At 50.0% G+C, this 22,225-nt stretch overlaps 1 protein-coding gene across 2 annotated transcripts; it reads left to right on the top strand.

The window, feature by feature from the left end:
- The first annotated feature begins 11,776 nt into the window (after positions 1 to 11,776).
- CD74 (CD74 molecule) lies at positions 11,777 to 20,965 on the top strand. 2 transcript variants are annotated; one of them, XM_030834112.3, is made up of 9 exons: positions 11,777 to 12,032; positions 15,995 to 16,167; positions 16,396 to 16,469; positions 17,009 to 17,071; positions 17,841 to 17,936; positions 18,212 to 18,299; positions 19,330 to 19,521; positions 20,014 to 20,076; positions 20,347 to 20,965. In XM_030834112.3, the coding sequence occupies exons 1-9, from the start codon at positions 11,956 to 11,958 to the stop codon at positions 20,355 to 20,357; spliced, it is 837 nt and encodes a 278-aa protein (XP_030689972.1). In that variant the 5' UTR covers positions 11,777 to 11,955; the 3' UTR covers positions 20,358 to 20,965. The 2 variants fall into 2 exon arrangements, with proteins under 2 accessions (XP_030689972.1, XP_030689973.1); XM_030834113.3 differs by lacking the exon at positions 19,330 to 19,521 and having other exon boundaries at positions 11,785 to 12,032.
- The last annotated feature ends 1,260 nt before the right edge of the window (positions 20,966 to 22,225 follow it).

Below are 22,225 nucleotides of genomic sequence, written 5' to 3'. Positions count from 1 at the left end.
GCCAAGATCACACAGCAGGTAAGCAGAAGATTCTGGATTTGAACTTGGCTCTGTCTGGCTCTAGAGTGTGTACCCTTCACCTTGACATAATCCTGCCCTGATAGACGTTTAGGATATGCAGTCAGTTAGGCCCACTGATTGGGATTCCAAAGTCAGGGAATGCAGAAGCCCAGGAGCCAACAAGAAGGCCTGTGAGGGCAGGAGGAGAGAGACCTTGAAGCTACCATTCTCCCACCCCCCTCAATGTTTGACAGCGTTGAGCTTGCCTAGCAAACAGCCAGTGACTCTGTCAAGAAGAAATCATGATCTTAGGAAAATCATGTTAGCATGATGAGTAACTGAGCTTGCACACACAAAAAAATTGGTGTCAGGAGAAAATGAAAATTGAGAAATGCAGGACAATAGGAATAGCCTACAGGGAGTACGGAAGAGGGCAGAATTCCAAGGGACAGGGCTAGGCCCAAAGTGTAGAAGTCATAGAGAGCAAGTTGTAGCTCTACCTCAGGAAAAATAGCAATAATGACAGTGTCAGTAGCTAAAATTTATTAAGCACTTACCAAGCAACTTAAATGTAGCATCTTATTTCATCCTCATTATCATACTAGGAAGTAGGTACTATTACTACGATTTTACAGATGAGGAAACTGAGGCACAGGATGCTAGTAGGAAGCAGAGTTGCGATTCAACCAACTGGAGTCCACACTCTGGATTGCCACACTATCCTGCCTAGAATGAGCTGCTTGTGGAGGTACTGAGCTCTGTGCTCTGGAGGCATGTAAGCAGAGCGCAAGAGATGTTGGGAAATGCTCGAAAAGGACCATTCCCGAGAAGGACAGAACTAGTGAACTGATAATTAAGCTTCTCTGGAGAGTAAGGAAGGTAGACACTGCCCACAAGGATTGGGAAGGAATCCTATCTGCCTTTTGAATCCAACCCCTTGGGAATAGGGGCTGTAGGCGGCATGGCCTTCACTAAGACTGGTGAAAGTGAGTTAAGGGCTCTATGGGAGGCAAGGTACTTAAGAGAATGGGCTCTGCGGACAGCTCAGACCTGGGCCCAAATCCTGGGTTTGCCACTTGCTGGCACTTGGCTAGTTTGTACATCTCATTTAATCTCCCTGAGGCTCACAGGGCTATTGTGACAATAAAATGATGAGACAGATATCCGCCAAGTCAGGAAAGTCAGGAGCCAAGGCCTTGGTGTAATTCAGAAAGCTTCACTTTTTCCTCAAACCCAGTGGATGGGCTGTTGGTGGCAGCAATTGGGAAATTAGCTGCCAGGCTGAGGAGGCAGGTCTGAGAGCCGGAGAGCAGGAAAAGAGAGGCATCAGGGAGTTGGTCTGGTGCCTTCACAGAGAGGCACTCCAGGACCGCTCTTGCCTGGGGAGGAGGCTGGTCAGCCACACAGGGGCGGCTCTGTGGAAGTACCAGGGACTCACTGCGCAGGAGCTCAGCAGAACCCCTCCTCCTCAGCATCATCAGTCCCTCCCTCCCTCCCGCCCTCCCTTCTGAGGCGTTTCCATCTGGACAAATATGTTCAAACACCGTGACGTGTGTTCTCTTCCAGGGGCTACCCTCACCTCTCTGCTCTCCCTCCCATGCTGGCTTCACTTCTTCCCTCCCAATCGCCTCCCAACCCAATTCTCAGAACTGCTTTTGTCAAGATCTCCCATGACCTCCATGTGGCCCAGACCAGTGGGCATTTCCCGCAGTGATATTTGGCACAGCTGACACTCCTTCACTCCTTTATTGGGATCTGTGATCACACCCTCTCCCCGTTTTCCTTCTGATCCCTGACCACTCCTCTGCACTGCTCAGAGCTGCTCCTCATCCGATCTCCACACATTGAGGGTCCCCAGAGCTCAGCCCTGATCCCATGGTTGAAAATGCTGCCCGTAATTTGGTCATTTACAAAGGTGTATGCTCACTCTTCTTCAAGTTTCAGTCATCTACCTGAGGTCAACACGTGGGTGTCACATAGAATACAGCCAGAACCAAACTCTAGGGTCTACCGATTCCAGAATGTGTTTCCCATCTTCTCCACCCCAGCAAATGCCACCATCCATTGTATAGCTCTAAACCCGGCCACCGTCTTTTTTTTTTTTTTGCGGTACGCGGGCTTCTCACTGTTGTGGCCGCTCCCGTTGCGGAGCACAGGCTCCGGACGCACAGGCTCCGGACGCACAGGCTCAGCGGCCATGGCTCACGGGCCCAGCCACTTGGCGGCACGTGGGATCTTCCCAGACTGGGGCACGAACCCGTGGTCCCCTGCATCGGCAGGCGGACTCTCAACCACTGCGCCACCAGGGAAGCCCCAGCCACCGTCTTTGAACTCACTCCCACAGCAAGTCCTGACATTTCTACTTTCAAAACAGCTATCGAACCCATCCACTTTTCCTTGTCTCCACCACCATCTCTCACCTAAACTACTTTACTCCTAACTAATCTCCAGGCTTCCACTCCTGCCCTTGGTAAATCTATATGCTGCACATCATCTAAAAACATAAACCAGCCCCAGCCCCTCCCTGCTTGACACCCTTTGCCAGCTTCCCATTGTGCTTGGAATAATACCTAAGCTGCAGCCCAGCCTGTCCCCTCAACATCATCTAAACCACCCTTCCCCTCGCTCACTAGGCTCAGACGCACTGTACTTCTTTCTGTTCCTCAAATGTGCCAAGGACTTCTTGTTTCTGTGAATGACATCATCTCCATCACCCAAGCAGAAAAGCTCACCAAGCATCTTGGTCTCACCCCTCTATCCATATCCAGTTTTGCCTGAGTCCTGTGGACCTCCTCCTGACACTTTTATTCTTCGTCACCTTTCCTCCAGTGCTCCTAGCTATAGCCTCCAACAGGCCTGCCTCTCCAGCTTGACTTTTCACCACAGCCTCCTGACTGGTCTCCCTGCCTCCAGCCTCAGTTGTGACCTGACCCCAGCCACAGATTGACCCCGATCGCTAAGCCCAACCTCAGCCACTGGTAGCCTGGTCTCTGAGTGAGACTGGGGCTCAGCCATCACCAGGTGTCTCCAAATGCCCCTGTGTCCTAGTGACAGGCACAGAACTGGTGCTTGATACATATTTGTTGGATGAATGAATTCTAGGGGAAGGCTCGGTCAGTCCTACTCAGCTGTGCTAGCTGAGATCATGTCCAAAGGTCATGCTATTAACCTACCTGCCACACGGCAGCTGGGAGAAGAGTAGGGGATTCCCAGATCCTAAATTGGTTGTAGAACATCTGACCTAGGGCAAATTAAATCCTCTCCTCACTCAATTGTCCCTTCAGTAGGATGGGAAGGAGTGAAGCAGCTAGTTTCTTTCTCCCAGAAACACTGTACTATACTCAGTATAAAATGTTTCCGCACCCCAGTTCTCCTTGGACCTTCACAGCAGTGCCATGAGGCAGTGGGGATTATCTGCCCCTATTGTACTGATTTTCAACACAGCCTGAACCACCCTTTTAAACTGCAAGTCAGATAATGACACTCCTTTGCTCAAAGCCTTCCCATGGCTCTTGATTTTACTCAGAGTAAAAGCCAAGGTTGTGACAATGGCCACAGGATCTGACCCCGGAACTTGCTGACCTCATGTCCTGTCATGTTCCACCTTAGTGGCGCCGCTCTAGCCACACTGGCCTCCTTGCTGTTCCTCAGCCATGCCGGGTGCATCCCCACTCTGGGATCTTTGTTCTGGCTGTTCCTTCTGTCCAGGGAATCCTTCAGCCAGACACGGGCTGCATTAAACACCTCAAGCCTGTGCCCAAATCTCGCCTTGTCAGTGAGGCCCAGCCCAACACCCTATAAAGTACTACAACCTGCCCCTATCCTGCTGCTGCAGTAATACCTTTCCTTTTCCCGATCTCTGGCACCACTCTTTTTTTTGTTTTTATTGGGGTACAGTTGTTTCACAATGCTGTGCTAGCCTCTACTATACAGCGAAGTGTGTGCTATACAGCAGGTTCTCATTAGTTATCCATTTTATATATATTAGTGTCTGCCATCACTCTTTTTAAAATTAATTAATTAATTTGGTTGTGCCAGGTCTTAGTAGCGGCCGGAGGGCTCCTTAGTTGCGGCTCGTGGGCTCCTTAGTTGTGGCTCACCAGCTCCTTAGTTGTGGCATGCGAACTCTTAGTTGTGGCATGCATGTGGGATCTAGTTCCTTGACCAGGGATCGAACACGGGCCCCCTGCGCTGGGAGCATGGAGTCTTAACCACTGCGCCACCAAGGAAGTTCCTGCCATCACTCTTTAATAAATAAACTTACTTGTTTGTTTCCCACTAGAATGTAAACTCCATAAGGGCAGGGATACTTGTCTGCTTTGTTCATTTATGTAGCCCAAGGACCTGGCACAAAGTAGATGTGCAATAAATAATTGTTGAATGCATGAGTGAGTGAAAGAAGTGAAGTAAGTGGCTTGCCCAGGCCAGGCATAACAGGTACAGGACTGTAGCCCAGGCCTGCTCCTTTCCCACAAAGAGGACCTTTTCCAACCCCTTGTTCATGGCCAAGGTGTGCTAGGGTCCCCGTACAGAAAGGATGGCCAGGCCATCCTGGGGTGGTAGATAGGGCTGGACATGCACTGCCTACCACCTGGGGTGGCTCTTTCCTCTCAGGGACTTTGGGACTAAGGAGGAAAACAGGATGGCAGAGGTCCTGGGGGATTCCACCTCCTGGCTCACCCTGGTGATCTGGCAGGAACTCACACCTCTGGGTCTTGGAGTGCCCAGACCAAGGGAGAACAGGCATCTCAACCTAGACTAGCTTAATGGGGACACCACAGGAGGAGACTCCCAGGATGATCCAGAGTGGGAGGGGGAGGCCCCCTCTGGCTCTGTTGAGCAGCTCCAAATCTCTGGGTACAGGCAGGGTCCCGGATTCAGATGCAGCAGATTTGCAGAAAAAAATTTATCACTGAACTACCTAACATTTATTGCACACTTAGTCTCTACATCAGGCATATGTATACTAATTCATTCAATACTCCTAACAATCTAATGGTTTAGGTTCTGTTAGTATGCCCATTTTACAGGTGAGGAAACTGAGGCATGGTGGAGTTAAGTAATTTGCTCAAAATCACATCCTGTAGTGGTGGAGCTGGAATTTTTTTCTTATCAAAACAAAACTTTTGATAGTTTCTGAGAAATTTCAAGGAGGCTTACAACACACATTTTGTGCTCATGCTGTGAAAGAGCCCACTGTCAATGTAATAATGTGTCAATAATGTGATGGGAATATAGTGTCGTCTTAGCAGCTAGCACAGTTCTTATATAGGAGGAAATTGGATTTGTACACAATTGCCTTTATGTTTTTTCTAAACAGTTATTATTCAGAATTTCAAACATACAGAGAAAATGTACCATATACCCACCACCTAGATTCACCTATTGTTAATTTTATCTATTATCTTTCTTTTTTTCCTATTTTGAAAATAACTTGCAAACTTCATGTCATGTCACCTCCAAGAACTTCATTCAGCCTTCGGCCTCTAAAAGTATATTTTTCTAGCAGACTAATGTTCCATTATTGCATCTAAGAAAAGCAGTAATAATTCCCAAGTATCAGCTAACATTCAGTCCATGTTCAAATTGCCCCAGCTTCTTAAAAATATTTCTTACAGGGACTTCCCCAGCGGTCCCATGGTTAAGACTCTGCGCTTCCAGTGCAGGGGGTGCGGGTTCGATCCTTGGTCGGGGAACTAAGATCCCACATGCTCTGCGGCACGGCCAAAACCCCCCAAAAAACAGGGACTTCCCTGGTGGCGCAGTGGTTAAGAATCTGCCTGCCAATGCAGGGGACACGGGTTTGAGCCTCGGTCCGGGAAGATCTCACATGCCGCGGAGCAGCTAAGCCCATGTGCCACAACTACTGAGCCTGCGCTCTAGAGCCCGTGAGCCACAACTATTGAGCCCTGCACGCCACAACTATTGAAGCCCGCACGCCTAGAGCTCGTGCTCTGCAACAAGAGAAACCACCGCAGTAAGTCTGCGCACCGCAAAAAAGAGTAGCCCCCTCTCGCTACAACTAGAGAAAGCCCACGCACAGCAAGGGAGATCCGATGCAGCCCAAAATAAATAAATAAATAAATAAATTGTATTTTAAAAAAACCCAAAAAACCAAACCAAATAAAAATCTCTTACAGCTTTTTTCCCAACCAAAATCTTGTCAAAATTTACAAATTGCATTTGATTGTTACGTTTCTTCAATCTTTTAAAATATAGAACCCTCTCCACACCCACACATGCACGTTTTTTCATGACATTGACTCTTCGATGGGTACAGTTGTTGTTTGTAGACTGTCTCTGAATTTGTCTGTTTCCTCATAGTTTTATTTCATTCGTTCTTCTGTGTCCTGTAAACTAGAATTTAGGTCTAAAGGCAGATTCATTTAATGATTTTTTTAGCAAAGATACTCCCCAGCTGAGTATCTTACCCCATTAGGAAATACATAATGTTATGTTGCTCCACCACTGGTGATGCTAAAAGTTTGATCATGTGGTGGTGACAGCAGGGCTGCACCATTGTAGACTGCCTTTTTCTGTAAACAACCAGCAAGGACTTTGGGGATGATACTATGGCATGTGGATATCCTGTTCTCCCCCAACCCTTTGTCTCATGGTTTGGGCATCTATTGGTGGTCCTTGCCTGAGTTAATTATTACACTGGGGGTTACAAACAGGTGATTTTCTAATTCTGTCTTTTCTTTTACATTAGTTAGCTTGCATTCTTCTAGAAACAAGGGTTTTTCCTCATCAGCTGGGATTGAACTGTATAGTTCCTTTTAAAGAGGCGGGGTAAATTATTCTTATTGATGCTGGAATTGTCTCATATGTGGTTGGCAGGTGCCTCTTCAAGTTGGCTCCAGGGTCCTTCTGACAAACTCCAGCGGTCTTTGAGCACTTCTTCGCTTTCTGGGAAAAAGAGATGTCTCCGACTCACCTGTGTTTTCCCTTTCTCAGCCCTGGGATCTGCCATTTTGGAACTAGAATGTGAATCCAGCAAGTTGGCCTCAGAGCTCTTTTGTTTAGACCAGTCCCAGCTCTTTGTGACCTTGGGCCAGCTCCTTTCCGCTTTCTGAGCCAGACTTTCTTCATACGAACAGTGGGGGAGCAGAATCCTGCCTTAACCCTGGATACCCCTCAGGGTGTGGCAGATACCAAGCCTTCCTTCTTCCTGTCATTCTGTCTCCATCCCATGCAGGAGGGTAGGTAGGATGGGGCTGCTCCACCGGGCAGCAGGGCCTGTGTGACAACTGAGACCTCTTACCCTACTAGAAGCAAAGGAGGGAGCCATCATCCAGCCCACCCTCCTAGCTGGAATCGTCTCCAGCCTCCTGTGGGCGAGGACAGGATGACCCTTGGGGTCACCCTCAGCTTTGGCCTAAAGCTGCTTCGCAAGGAAAAGGCATTAGACTACCATTTTGTTATCACAGTCAGTTTAGAATCAACTGACTTCGATGTTGAATGGAGTTTTACTTCATATCAAAGTTATAAATTCACATATTTAAATAATCAAATCCTTCTAAAGGGCTGGCTGTGAAAAACAGCAATTCTTTACCTTCCTTTTCATACCACTTTAAAACGTTTTTAGCTGATTCATTTGGTATTAACCTCCATATCTCTAAATGACTACTGGTATCGTTACTTCCAGATTGTTTCAGTTTTAAACATTATCTTGTTGGCTTTTCACTGTGGAAGACCAAGATTTAGCCCTCTTTTCTCCTCTAAGTGACTTTTCCTGACCTCTCGTCCTCCCAAATGCCTCTATTGTATGTTTAGTTAGGTCAGTATTCAAAGTTTACTATATTATGACAATGTAAATGCCTTTTATAGCTGCATTATGTAGTATAGTATCATGACTATTCATTTCCTATATAACTTTTGTTTTCCCAAGAGTTAATAGTTGTCTTGGTTTTTCATTTGCTTAATTTTCTGTGAAATTATCATAATTCAACCTCATACTCTCCAAAAAAGGATCTAAGTCACCTCTTAGTATGTTCAGACCTATCAGCTATCTATCAATTTTATCTTGTTGAAGAAATGTCTTTCAGAGCCTTTGGGCCTGATCCAATATGGATATGTTGCTTTACTCCTGGGATTTTGCTGTACCATCATTCTGGGGATCCCCATTCCCTCTTGTGAGCTGAATTTCAGTTTCCTGTGTCCCAGGTCTTCCTTTATTTTTAGTGAACACCTTCATTTTGGTGGAGCATACCTTCCTGAAGCTTTCTGAGGAAGAAAAAATTTTTGAGATACCTAATGTCTGGAAATACCTTAATGAGACCCTCCTACGTATTTAGTAATTTGGCTCAGTAAATATTCTAGGGTGGAAATCATTTTCCCATCGAATTTTGAAGGTGTTGCTCCGTTATCTTCTGGTTTCCAGGGTTGCTCTTAAGAAGTCCAAAGTCATTCTGATTCCTGGTCCTTTATATCTGTCTTGTTTATTTCTTTCTGTGGAATCTTCTTTTTGTCTTTATTTTTCTGAAACTTCACTTGATGTGCCTTGGTGTGAAATTATTTTTATACTTTGGCCCTGGTACTCACTGGGCCCTTTCAGTTTGGAAATTTATGTCTTTGAGTTCTGGGAATTGTACTGAATTTTTTCCCCTCTATTTTCTCTGTTCCCTATTTCTGGAACTCTGATATTTGGCTATTGGGCATCCTGGACTGGTCTTTAATTCTCTTATCTTTTCTATTTCTTTCTTTTTATCTTTGTGGTATACTTTCTGGGAGGTAAAACACACACACACATACATACACACAAAACCTTTATCTTTTACCTACTGGTTGTTTAATATCTACCCTCATATGTTTAGTCTTTAAGAGCTTTTTTGTCGTTCTTCTTCTAACAGTACTTCTATCTTTATAGCATACTATTCTTGTTTCATGGGTGCAGTATCATCCTTTACCTCCCTAAGGCTATTAATGAGTGTTCGCTTCCTGCATGGTTTTTGGGGTTTGGTTAGTTGTTTTGTTCACTCTCTTTTATGTTAGAGGTTTACTTCAGATGTCCCATGACCCTTGATGGTCTAAAAAATCAAGTGGAAGCCGTGACCCATGTGAAGGGCTTATTCACTGAGGGCTTCCCTATAGGGTTATCTGGCTGGGTTGTTTCATTGTTGAACCCCAATATCAGAATCTTTAGGTCATTCCTTGTGGGATGGTCATACTCTCCAGGGAAGCCTTCTCTCATTTATTGCCTGGAGAAAGAAGGTCTGGCTTCTGGCATTCTGTGAACTGGGTCAGAGAGAAGGCTGGGACTCTCAGCTTTAGAACTGGGCCCATGCCCTGCACTGTGCCTAGGGATAGACTTCCAGTCCTCTTTCAGGGAGGGAGGGATAGTTGGGGAGGGAGAGGACATGGATATCCAACTGTTTTCATAAACAGACTTCCAACGAATCTTCTTTTTAGCCCCACCTGTACTCCCACCCAGTGTGCCTAATACCTCAATTCCTGAGCCTGTTCTATCATGTAAATTGGTGGCTTCTCAGCTTTTCTAGCTGCAGGTTTAGGATTAAGCTTTCTGGGGTCTGTTAATGACTACCTCCAATCCACCTGCTTTCCAGCTTCCAAAATTTTGCACTGTTTTCTCCTGTTCTCTTTGTCCTTATAGATTTACACTAAGAAAAAAAAAAGGCAACTCTTCGCCATTTTAGTGACAGAGCCAAGTGAAAGAGGAAGCAAAGCTATATATGTGTTCTAGCGATCATTACCAAGAAATCTGTTTTTAAATTGAGCTATAAATTTCACATAATAGTCAAGCTTTTAAAATGGTACAATTCAGTGGTTTTTCCATATATCCACAAAGTTGTGCAACAATCACCACTGTCTAATTCCAGAATATCTTCATCACCCTGAAAGGAAATCCCATACCCATTAGCAGTCATTCCCCATCCCCTTTCCCCCCCAGCCCCTGGCAACTGCTGATCTACTTTCTGTTTCTATGGCTTGCCTAGTCCAGACATTTCAAATAGATGGAATCATACAATATGTGGCCTTTTGTGTCTGGCTTATTTCATTTAGCATGATGTTTTCTTTTCTTTTTTTAAAAAAATAAATTTATTATATTTGGCTGCATTGGGTCTTCGTTGCTGCATGCAGGCCTTCTCTAGTTGCGGCGCATGGGCTTCTCACTGCAGTGGCTTCTCCTGTTGCAGAGCATGGGCTCTAGGCATGCGGGCTTCAGTAGTTGTGCCACGCAGGCTTCAGTAGTGTGGCTCACGGGCTCTAGAGCGCAGGCTCGGTAGTTGCGGTGCATGGGCTTAGTTTCACCATGGCATATGGGATCTTCCTGGACCAGGGCTCAAACCCGTGTCCCCTGCATTGGCAGGCGGATTCTTAACCACTGCACCACCAGGGAAGCCCAGCATGATGTTTTCAAAGTTCATTTTGTGCCATGAATTAGTACTTCATTCCTTTTTTAAAAAATAACAGTTTTATTGTGATATTAATTCTTCTTTATGGCTAAATAATATCCCACTGTACGGATAAATCACATTTTGTTTACTCATTCATCAGTTGGTGTATATTTGGGTCGTTTTCACTTTGAGGCTATTATGAATAATGGTGCTATGAACATTTGTGTATCCACTATGAAGTTTTTGTGTGGATACGTGTTTTCATTTCTCTTGAGTAGATATCTAGGAATGGAATTACTGGGTCATATGTAACTCTATTTAACTTTTTGGGAAATCGCCCAATTGTTTTCCAAAGTAGCTGCACCAGTTTACATTCTTGCCAGCAATATATGAGTTCCAATTCCTTCACATCCTTGTCAACACTTGTTATCTGTCTTTTTGATTATAGCCATTGTGGTGGATGTGAAGTGGTACTTCACTGTGGCCTTGATTTGCCTCCTAACGACTAATGATGTGGAACATCTTTTCATGTACTTATACCATAAATTTGTTCATTTATTAATGAAAATTTAAACACACACACAAAAGACATAAAGATTAATAAAAAAAAATAAGGTCTACAAGCCACAGATAGTCAGAAATAAAACCATGCCAACACAGTTAAACCTCCCCTGGGTACGCTTTCCCAGTCCCTCCTCATTCCCTCCCTGTAGAGGTACCTGCTTTCATGAATTTGAACGACACAATTTGAGCATCAGGAGGGAGAAGGGTAGAATGGTTAAAATCATGGGCTGCAATTCCTGGATGCACGATCCTGGGCAAACATGTAGCCTCTCAAAAGCCTCAGTGTGCCTATCTGTAAATGGAGATAATAAAATAAAACAGCCCTCAAAGGGTTACTGTAAAGATTAAATGAAACAAAGCAAGCAAAACGATTAGCACAGTGCCTGGCACAAAGGAGGGCTTGGTAAGTGGTGGCAAATATTAGTACCAGAGCCTTAGAACCATGGACTCAGGTTCATAAAATGCTTGAGTTAGAAGAAAGCAGAGCGAACAGTGAATCCAACTTTCCTCCTCCATTTTGAGATGACATAACTGAGGACTGAGAGAAGGAGAGGAACTTGTCTAAGTTCACAAAGGGGGCACAGCCCCTTTCTGCACCCACTCATCTATAGGTGAGAGGGGAGACAAACAAAGCATTTTGGGTATTTTTTGCTTCAAAGTGATTTCCTGTCTAGGGAGTGAACATTTGCCTGTTTCTCAAAACATCCAAAGAGCCTTATGAATCCACAGGTCTGCCCAGAAACAAGTGATGAGGGCCCTGGGCAGCCAGTGGAAGCATGCTGGCCTTTCCACCTGCCTGGGGGACCTCCCCCGACTCATCCTGCCCCCTTAAAGGAAGCTTTGCTCAAGTGGGGGGTATTTCCAGCTTTGTGGCTTTCACTTCCACTTCTACTAGGTGGGCGGAGTGCCCTCCTGTGGACGAATCAGATTCCTTCTCAGCCCCAACTTCAAGAGGTGAGCCAGGGGCTCAGCGTCCTAGACAGGCAGGAGGCAGCAGCAGCAGCAGGAGTGGGGAAGACCAGAGGCCGGAACCATGGAAGACCAACGCGACCTCATCTCCAACCATGAGCAGGTGCCCATGCTGGGCCAGCGCCCCGGAGCCCAGGAGAGGTATGTGTGAACGGCAGGAGAGCGCACACAGACCTTGGGCCGCACAGAGTGCGCAGGTGCTACAGGAGGAGCAGTAGACCGGGAGTCAGAGGAGGCATGGACTTGGGCTCTGACCCCAGTGCTAACTGGGTGATTTTGAGCAAGTCTCTAGCCCGCTCTGGGCTTCAGTTCTCCCTCCTGTAAAGTGAGGGAGCTCCTCTAGGACAGGGGTTTTAACTTTCTATGCATCATGCACTTCTCTTCTGAAAATCAAGAGAGCTCTGGACTCCTTCCCTAGAGCTTCACACAATATCAGCAGCTTCACAGAGTCCCCTGAAGCTGGGCCATGAGGCCTAGGTTAGAAATTTTGGACCAGATTTTGAAAATAGTATGGATCCTAGATGGAGCAGATTTTCTAAAAGAGATTGGTAGAAGCAGCTCATCACAGAGGAGTTTCCTCCTAGTTACCACAAATTGCTATATGTGTTTATATCAAGGGAATTATCGTTGCAGGTGTCTGTAGAGTAGATGGAGACCTCCTTTGCCATCACAGGAGGGAATGAGAGATGTTGGAGGGGGATCAAAAAAGGGTGAGGGGGTCTCTGGCTAAATTTCTAGAAGGGACTGTGGGTTGATGTGGGTGGTACCCTGCCTGTTCCCCTCTCCCTTGCAGCAAGGGGCCAGCACAGCCATCCAGAGGACCCCTTCCCAACTCCAAGATGGCCTCATCCATCTGTTCCCCTGAAAAGAAAAGGCGTGGTTAGAATGCAGCTACCCTAATGCCCCTGCTCCCCCAAATAATTCGCAAATGACAGGGACCTACAGTTGTGATGTCAGCTGTTGCCAGGCAGAAATGGGTTTGGGAGAGACTCTCAGAGGTGTCATGAGGAACTGCATACTGTGGGACAGGTAACTAGAGACCTTTAGAGACCATTTTCACAGCCTGTGAAAATCCTGGGGAATCCCATGGCTAGGAGGGCCGACTCTTACGAGGGCTGGATTCTGGTCCAGGTTCTGCTACTGTCATGTGTGACTTGGATAAATCAGTGTCTCTCTCTGGGTCTCAGTAGTAGTAATAATAACTACGACAAGAGTTATGATAATAGTTCCTATTCACTGTATACCTGTCACCAATCTTCAGTCACTGTTAGTCATTACTATGATTAATTTTGTGCCAGACATATAACTAAATGCTAAACTCAATCGTAATTCTCTTAGAAACCCTATCAGTTGGGTACCTTTTTTTTTTTTTTTTTTGCGGTACATGGGCCTCTCACTGTTGTGGCCTCTCCCGTTGCGGAGCACAGGCTCCGGACGCGCAGGCTCAGCAGCCATGGCTCACGGGCCCAGCCGCTCCGCGGCACATGTGGAATCTTCCCGGACTGGGGCACGAACCCGTGTCCCCTGCATCGGCAGGCGGACTCTCAACCACTGTGCCACCAGGGCAGCCCAAGTTGGGTACTTTTATTATTCCCATCTTTACATAAGAGAAAGTTGAGACATATCAGTAAGTGACTTACTTAAGTTATCGCAGCTACTGAATACTGGAGCCAGAATTTGAACCCCAGGACTAGTCTGATATCAAAGTTTGAGTTTATTCTACCATCTGACCTCCTTCTAGAGGCACGATTTGCAGGGAGGGAAGATGGGTCCCCCCTCTGAGCTCAGGCCTCCCAGTGAGTTGCAGACCCAGCATGGGCTCAGTGAGCAGAAAGGGTGCCCCCTCGTCAAATCCTTGTCTAATTTTCCTTTTAGTTCAATTACTGCTTCTAAAAACTGTCCTGGCCTGTTTTGGACCCTTTTGTGAACACTTCTGCCTGGCAACATTTGTAGTTCTGGTTGGCTAGAATCAGTTCTGGTTGGCTAGTTCTGGTTGGCTCCCAACTTTGGCCAATTATTATTACTAGTCAAGAAAGAGGCAGTAGAAAGGAGGAAGTGAAGAGAGGGGTGACAAGGGCTTCCCTGGTGGCGCAGTGGTTGAGAGTCCGCCTGCCGACGCAGGGGACGTGCCCCGGTCCGGGAAGATCCCACATGCCGCGGAGCGGCTGGGCCCGTGAGCCATGGCCGCTGAGCCTGCACATCCGGAGCCTGTGCTCCGCAGCGGGAGAGGCCACAACAGTGAGAGGCCCGCGTACCGCAAAAAACAAAAAACAAAAAAAAGAGAGGGGTGACAAGAATTGGCCTTTGTCTAGAAGCAGGAGACAGGCAATCAAGATGCATAGATAGGAAGGCATCTAGATGCTCAAGTTAACTGTTAACTCCTTTGAGATTCGTGCTCAGTGTTACCTATGGGGTGCTAACCACACGCTGGGTATGGAGTCGAGAGTTTTACCCCCGCTCTTGTTTTATATAACAACCTTTGAGTAGAGTAGATGTTCTTACCTCAAGTTACTCACTCAGAGAAGTTAGGTGGTGACTTGCCCCTGGTCCCCGAGCTAAGTGAGTGGCAGAACCAGGATTCCAATCCAGGTTACATGGTCTCGTCTTCATTATGACTCTCTAGAGTCTCAGGCCTTATGAGAAACTGAGGTTCAGAGAGGGGATGGCGGGAGGCAGAGCTGGGGCTAGACTGGGTGTGGGGCTGCTGAAGGGGTGAGACTGTAGAGCTTGAACTCAGGCAAGACCCAGACTTGGGTGGACTTTTCACCACTTCAGAGGCCAGGCCACCCCTGTTCCTTGGGAAGGCCAATGAGTAGGATTTGTTTTCCCCTCCTGTCGGTTTTTCTCCTTTTCTCCACACAGGCTTTTTACTTTCTCCTTTCAGAATAATAATCCCTTGGGCTGGGCCTTGGCCCAGAAATCACAGAGGACTGACAAGCAGAGAGCCAGTGAGAATGAGCCATGTCTGTGATGTCATGAGTTACTAGGCAGCAGGGTGTTCCTGCAGGTTCCTAAACTATCCTTGCTGATTGCTGGAGTAAGCAGGGTGCAGTCTCGTCCTCAATTTCCAGTGGGGTCCTAGTAGTTCTACCCCTGGGGTAGGTGGGAGAAAACAAACCGGTCAGGAACTCTCAGGGTCCTGGGGTGGGATCCTTACTTCCCCGGCACGTAATATTTACATGTGCCCTCAAAAGTGTATCCAAGGCCAATAGCTCCAAGGGCTGGCCGAGGTCTGGCCACCCCTCCCTGTGCAGCCAGCCGGTCCAGAGAGCGTGAGACGTTCTCCCAGGTCATACAGGCTCAGGCACCAAAATCCTGCTGAGATACGCCCCACCCTGCTTCCTAACCCCCATCCCCGGTAGATATTACCATTCATAATACTTCTGTGGTCACAGACAGATCTTACTTCAGATGATGACCACCAAATTCTAGAATTGCTGATGTGAGAGGTACCCATGAAACAGGCCCAGAGAATGGCAGAGATGTGCTCAGAGGCACAGGGAGTGTCTTGGGCAGAGGATGTATTCCCACAGGGGGTGGTCCCTGGCCCTGCTCCAGCCAGACATTGTCTGATGCACCCAACCCACTCCTAAAAATGGCAAGGCCTCACTTCTCTTTTTCAGGTGGGCTGCATGCTCTGCTGTCCAGGCCCTACTTCCTTCCTTCATCTCTGATTTCACTACAGGGGTTGGGTGCATAGTGGGGGCTGCCTGGAGGGCAGCCCTGATCCTCAGGAGATCCTCTGGTAGAGGGAACCTGGGGAGACCCTCCACCTCGACCCATCATTGCACAGGTGGGACCAAGGTCTGGAGAAGACAAGTACTTGTCACCGCTTCTTCCCCACGCAGCCTAGGCCCAGGGGCAGCTCCAGGATTTCCACCTGGGAGGGCTATAGGGGCAGCACTGGTTGGAGGTAGGGGGTCAGGGGAACGTCTTCAAGCTGTAGGTTCATAGGCACCTGTTTGTGTTTAAAGTGTGTGTTTGTTAGGGGTAGCTGAGGGCCGAGGGCTGGAAATGGGGGGCACACTCCCCACTCCCTGCTAGTCCTCGGGGCAGCCACCTCCGCGGACCCTCTCCTGACCTATCTTCCCTGCCCCCAACAGCAAGTGCAGCCGTGGAGCCCTGTACACAGGCTTTTCCATCCTGGTGGCTTTGCTCCTGGCTGGCCAGGCCACCACCGCCTACTTCCTGTACCAGCAGCAGGGCCGCCTGGACAAGCTGACAGTCACCTCGCAGAACCTGCAGCTGGAGAACCTGCGCATGAAGCTTCCCAAGTGTGCGTGCCCCACCTCTATCCCCACAGCCCTCACCCCCCCATCCCCACAGCCCTCACCCCCCCGTCTCTCACCTCAGAAGACCCCTCATTCCTGTACCCAGCTGCGCCCGCTGTCCCTTCTCTCTGGTCTGGAATTCCAGCCCCTCATCTGGGTCTGAGATCTCGGTCCCCGGAGCTGAGTGCCCTCTTCCCTGGGGCCACGCTCATGCTGTACCTTCTGCCCCACAGCCGCCAAGCCTCTGACCAAGATGCGGCTCAGCGCCCCGATGCTGTTGCAGGACCTGCCCATGGAAGGCCCGGAGGTAAGGCCAGCCCCAGGGCGGCGGAAGAGGGAAGCATTACCTAGCCTGGATGGAGGGCAGGTGCCAAGGGACAGGGGAGGACAGCTGGCCCGGGAAAAGTAGAGCTGGAGAGGGGGTCCTGACTGCTGGGGGAGGAGGAGGAACTCCAGAGGTGGGGGAGGAAGGAGCCTCTTGGGGCCCTCCCTGGGAAGAGGGCTTAGTCCTCCACAACTTACGAAATACTTCTCATTTCCCAAGCATCTCACAGTCCCTCCTATTCTCAGATCCCTTGATATCATATATGGATAACGTTTCTGTTCACTAAACGATCTCCCGTCCACAAAGCCTTGGGCAGGAAAGCTTATGCAGAGTTGACGAATAGGATATTGAGGCAGGAAGGTAGTGACTTGCCCGAGCCCTCACATTTGGAGGTGGCAGAGGTGGGCCTGTTGAACATCTGGGAATCTACACTCTCACCCAGACCCCAGCTGCTGGCTCTGCTCTAGGGCCCCTCCTCCATGGGCCAGTGCTGGGAAACACCCTATTCCTTCCTTCCACAGCCCATGCAGAACGCCACCAAGTATGGCAACATGACGCAGGACCATGTGATGCGGCTGCTCCTGGTGAGTGGAACCTGGCCAGGCATCCCTGAGCTCCTGCCCCATCCCCATAAGCCCCCAGTGAGGCTATGCTTCAAGACCTGCGCCATGCCTGGCTCACAGCAGACATCCAATATGGGATCACCAGATTAGTGAAGGAAGACAAGTGTGGCCCTTAAACGTTATATGAAGTCCAGACCCACCACTCCCCGTTTTGTGTCTGGGATGGAGAAACCAAAGCCCAAAGTCTGGAAGTGACTTGCTGAAGATGCCTGTTTTTTCCTTCCCCAATTTTTGCTGCATGTCTACTCAGTGCCAGGCACTGTGCAAGGCTCTGGACCCACAATCGGGAGCAATCAGATCCAGCTCCTAGTCCCACGGAGACCTCAGGCTAGCATGGGAGACAGACAGGTGACCAGGTGATGAGGGGTGTGCAGGGGACTTTGTGAGGAAAGAGGCCGAGAACCCAACCTAGCTGGGCGGTTGGGATGAAGTCAAGGAAGTCCTCCTGAAGGAGGTGAGACCTGAAAGATGAACAGGAGCCTGCAAGGAGTAGAAGACTGAGGGTTATTGGTAGAACTGGGCCTGGAACTGGGTCTCCCAACTCCTAGCCCTGGGGTCTTGTAGCTGTGTAGCCGTATTACCCAGACCACTTCCCCTCCCCACTAGCTCCAACATGCTGAGGTCTGGGGTCCAGCCCTCAGAACGGAAGACCAGGGGAACATGGGCTGCACATTAAACCTTGCCTGCCAGGAAGCTTTTTAACCTTCCTTCCTGCCTTGCCACCCTGCAGAAGTCTGACCCCCTGAAGGTGTACCCGCAGCTGAAGGGGAGCTTCCCAGAAAACCTGAAACACCTTAAGGACACCATGGATGGCATGAACTGGAAGGTCAGCAGCTTCCCCTGCCCTGGTACCCTCCCTCTCCTGACATCTAGAGCAGCCCTGGGAAGAGGCGGGGTGAGCAGGGAAGCCATTCTCAGGAAGCTGGAGGTGGCTTACCAGCACCCAGAAAACCACAGCCATGGAAGAGTGACCAAGCCCTGTGGGGTCTCTAAGGAGGAAGCAGGCTCCCGCTGGCCCTCCATGTCTCTGTCCCCAGGGACAGAGTCAGGCTGGGTTGGAGAGGGCTACTGAGCCTGACTCTCTGCCTTTATCCCCATTAGCTCTTTGAGAGCTGGATGCATCAGTGGCTTTTGTTTGAAATGAGCAAGATCTCGCTGGAGGAGAAGCCTTTTGAAGTTCCACCAAAAGGTAGAGGGAATGGGAGCCTTGGGGAGGCAGGGTTTCTGGGAGCTCCCTCAGGGGTAGAGCCTTAGGCACTCCCTGATCCATGCACAGGACTCTCCCAGCCTCTCAGCTCTCACTCCTGTCTCTCCTGCCTGCTCTTCTGGGCTTGGCTGCCCCCAGCCCCCATCCTGTCTGGGGTACCGAGTCCTCCCTTCAGGAGGTGACCCTCGTTGTGGCGGATGGTACTGCACAAGGGGGCCTGGAGCAACAACCACCCAAAACATCCCAGGAGTCATGGCAATGACCTTCCCCACCCAGCACTGCACCCTGCAGGTTCCCATGAGAGGGCTGGGCTCATGATTCTCGCCCTTCAAAGGGACCTCTCCCAGGTCACACAGCCAGCAGGTAGTAGATAAGAGGGCCTTGGGGTTTTTCCATCTCATGGACAATGTATACCAGGGTTTTCAGCCCTAAAGCCTTTATGGGTCCTGTGTTCTCATCCTGGTGCTAATTTGTTGTGTGACTTTGGGCAAGTCTCTTCCCTCTGGGCTTCAGTTTCAGAAGTGGAAGATCAACGGTCCACCCCTCTCTGGGCCTCAGATTCTCCATCACAGAGTCATAGAGGGCACACTGGATGCGATCTCGACCAACTCCCAGCTAATGTCTGAATCCCCTCTATAACATCCCCATCACATAGTAACCCCCACGTCTACTTGGATACCCCCAGTAATGCAAGCTCAGACTTACCAAGGTGTCCATTGCTTTTCTCTAGAAGTCAGAATCACAGGTGCAATTCTAAACTTTAATAGGCATTGAGTGTTTGAAGAAATCATGTTCTGGGATGAATTAGCCACACAGCCATTCACTTCCTCTTTGATCCTGGACCTTGTTGGTTCAGGCCTCAGTTTCTCCATCTGTGCAATGGGTAGAGCAAGTACAGCCATTTGGACAGAAGGCATTAGGCCCACAGCAGTGGTATGTGGATCTCTGGTTCTGCTGAGACCCTGGCCCAGAGCTTGCTCACTCACTGTGTTCACCGTGCCTGTCGCTTCAGTACTGACCAAGTGCCAGAAAGAGGTCAGCCGCATCCCTGACATCCACCCGGGCATGTTCAGGCCCAAGTGCGACGAGAATGGCAACTATATGCCGCTCCAGTGCTATGGGAGCATCGGCTACTGCTGGTGCGTCTTCCCCAACGGCACCGAGGTCCCCCGCACCAGGAGCCGTGGGCACCATAACTGCAGCGGTAAGCAGTGGCCGCTGTGCCAGGAGCAGGAAGGACCAGGAAGGCTGAGGGGTAGGAGGTCTCTCCTGGCGCACCTGGGGCCAGGACACTCGAGGTGACAACTCCTGGGGGGCAGCCACTCAGCCATGCATCCACCCACCTGTGCATTCCTTATCTGTTTGTGCATTTATTATTTCTCTCCTCTGCCCACACTCATCTACTTACTCATTTACCCTTCAGTCCTTCCACTTTACCCATCCACGCATGCATCCAGGCGTCTCCAGATCCACCCATCTGATTGCATCACCCCCTCCTTGGCCTTGCTCACTTAACTCCCCGGCCGCACTTCATTGCCGCTTGCAGCCATCCAACAAGCATCCTTCCACTCATGTCTGTTCTACCAAGCACCAGGCTCGTGGCGAGGTTGGGCAGAACTAGCCCATCCAGGCCCCTTGTCAACGGGTGCGGTAGTCTGGGCTGCAGCTAACACGTGGACACTGTGCTCCTTTGCAGACCCACTGGAAATGGAGGATCTGTCGTCTGGGCTGGGCATGTCCAAGCAGGATCTCGGTCAGGGTAAGGGCCCCTGCAGGGGATCTGGTCCCTAGCAGCTTAGCCCCCGAGGGGCCTACTCCCTCGTGGGTAGATGACCCTGGGCCATTCTCCAACATCCGTTTCACAGATGAGGACCAGGGTTGGGGGTTTCAGGGGCTATGACGGTCAGTACTTGTACCCAAGCGGGAGGCAGTGGAGGGTAGAGTCCTCGACTGCTCTGAGGCCACAGGATGCTGGGAAGGGGCAGCAACAGGTGACTCCAACCCTAACCTGCTGTGTCTCTCTCCGCAGTCATCCTGTGAGCACAGCAGACGCAGACGCCAGCACTCAGCCAGCCCTGCATGGCCACAGCTTCCCTGGCCCCCTACCCTAGCCCCTCTCCCTCCTTTACACACCCCTCCCCTTGCCGTCTCCTACCCTGCACCTCATTCTATGAGACTCTGGCGCCTGGCTCTCCATCATCCTTGGACACATCAAATAATCAGAACAGCACAGATTAACAATGCAGAAGGGCCCTGCTGCTCAAAACCCCATCCACTAGCAGGGACATAAGGCCCGGGGAGACGGACCATGAACCAGGCTGACCCCCACTTCTGACACCACATGGTGCTCCAAGATCTAGGCCCATGGAAGAGGTGGGCAGGTGTAGGGAGAAGGGATGGCACTGACCCAAGCCCCAGAACGAACACCTCTGCTGTCCCCTCCCCCATTGGCCTCGGCCTTCCAGCCCATTTAACTGTGGGGGAGGAGCCACCCTTTCCCTCTCCCCAGCATTACCCACCCAGGAAGAACCAGCCTCTCCACCCGCAGCCCCTCCTTTCTACCAACCCCCAGTTCCGTCTGCACAGCCAAGCTTGTCATCGGCCCTCAGGGCCACGGCGCCTGTGAGAATAAAAGGTAGTGAGTAGAACACTCCCAGTTCCTGGCTGCTCTGTTGGGTCCGGTTCAAAGGGGGTGAACTGCAGACCTTGCATCCTGTGGTTTGGTGGGAGGACACAGCCCGGAGAGCCCAAATACAGATGCCTGTGGGGCGGGGCCGGGCCGTGGGGAGCAGGGCCGGGCCGTGGGGAGCGGGGCTGCAGTCTTTGGATGCGGACACGCTTGGTCTCCATGTTCCACACACAAGATACATTCCCTACTTCCAAGAAGAAACAGGCTCTTGCCCACAGTTCTTTAAGCACAAGCTCCTCTGGGTCCGGCTTCTCACGTCCCCATTTTCTTTTCTATACTGAGAACAGTACAAGTGTGATGACAGATGGCAACAACATGGGCCCTTGTGTCGGGATCACCAGGGAGTGGCGGCTGTGGAAGTGGGGGGCCTATGTCCTAGTTAAGGGGCGGCCGCTGCAGTGCCCCAGCTGCTCATTACCAGGAGGAGCAGAGGCCCCTGTGGTCAGATTTCTGGACTTTTCAAGAGGAGCCCCAAATGAAGAAGTTCACTGAAATCTCTATTTCTAAGTCTGAAGACTTGCTGTGGGTCAAAGGAGCCCAATAGGACACTGCTCTGCGGCCTCTGTTCTAGATCAACACACTTAAGGGGGGAGAGGCTCCCTAGGGGAGGGCCTGGCCCAGGAGCCCCAAGTTAGGGTAAATGTGGATGCCACCCTGGCTCGCCCAGACCTCCCCAGCCCAGTGTTCTGTTTCTGCACGGCCTCTTGCTGCCTTTAGCAGAAGGCTAAAAGCCTTGGAGCGGACTCCATGACCTTGGGTGCTCCACACTACTCTGGGCTCAGGGAAGTGGCCCTCTGCATCACTGGCCATCACAAAGTCCTGCGGACGTCACCCTGACACATCTTTCACGTTCCTCCACTTCTTGCCTTCATCATCGCAGAACCTCTGTTACCTAGACACGTGGACAACTCAGTCCTAAATGGGCGTCCTGCTCCTACTGTCCCTGCCGGCTACTCTCCACCAAGTACCTCAAGAGAGCCTGCCCGCAGCTTGTCCTAACTTCAAAAGGTGACTTGGAAGACCCCCTTCCATTTCTTGCTTCTGGGTATCTGCCTGACCTACCTACCACAGCAACCAGCCATGACCATGCCTGAGCTCCCCCTTAGCTTAGATGCCACCTCCTCCAGGAAGCCTTCCCCACCCCAATTCAACACCAGGGCCTTTTGCTGAGTCTCCTTCTCTGGCAAACAGTGTGTCACTCACCACAGTATCACAGAGC

Source organism: Globicephala melas, chromosome 3 (assembly GCF_963455315.2).
Source record: "Globicephala melas chromosome 3, mGloMel1.2, whole genome shotgun sequence".
Taxonomy (NCBI): Eukaryota; Metazoa; Chordata; class Mammalia; order Artiodactyla; family Delphinidae; genus Globicephala; species Globicephala melas.
The sequence above is the reverse complement of the archived record's forward strand: the minus strand, read 5'-3'. Positions and strand labels throughout refer to the sequence as shown.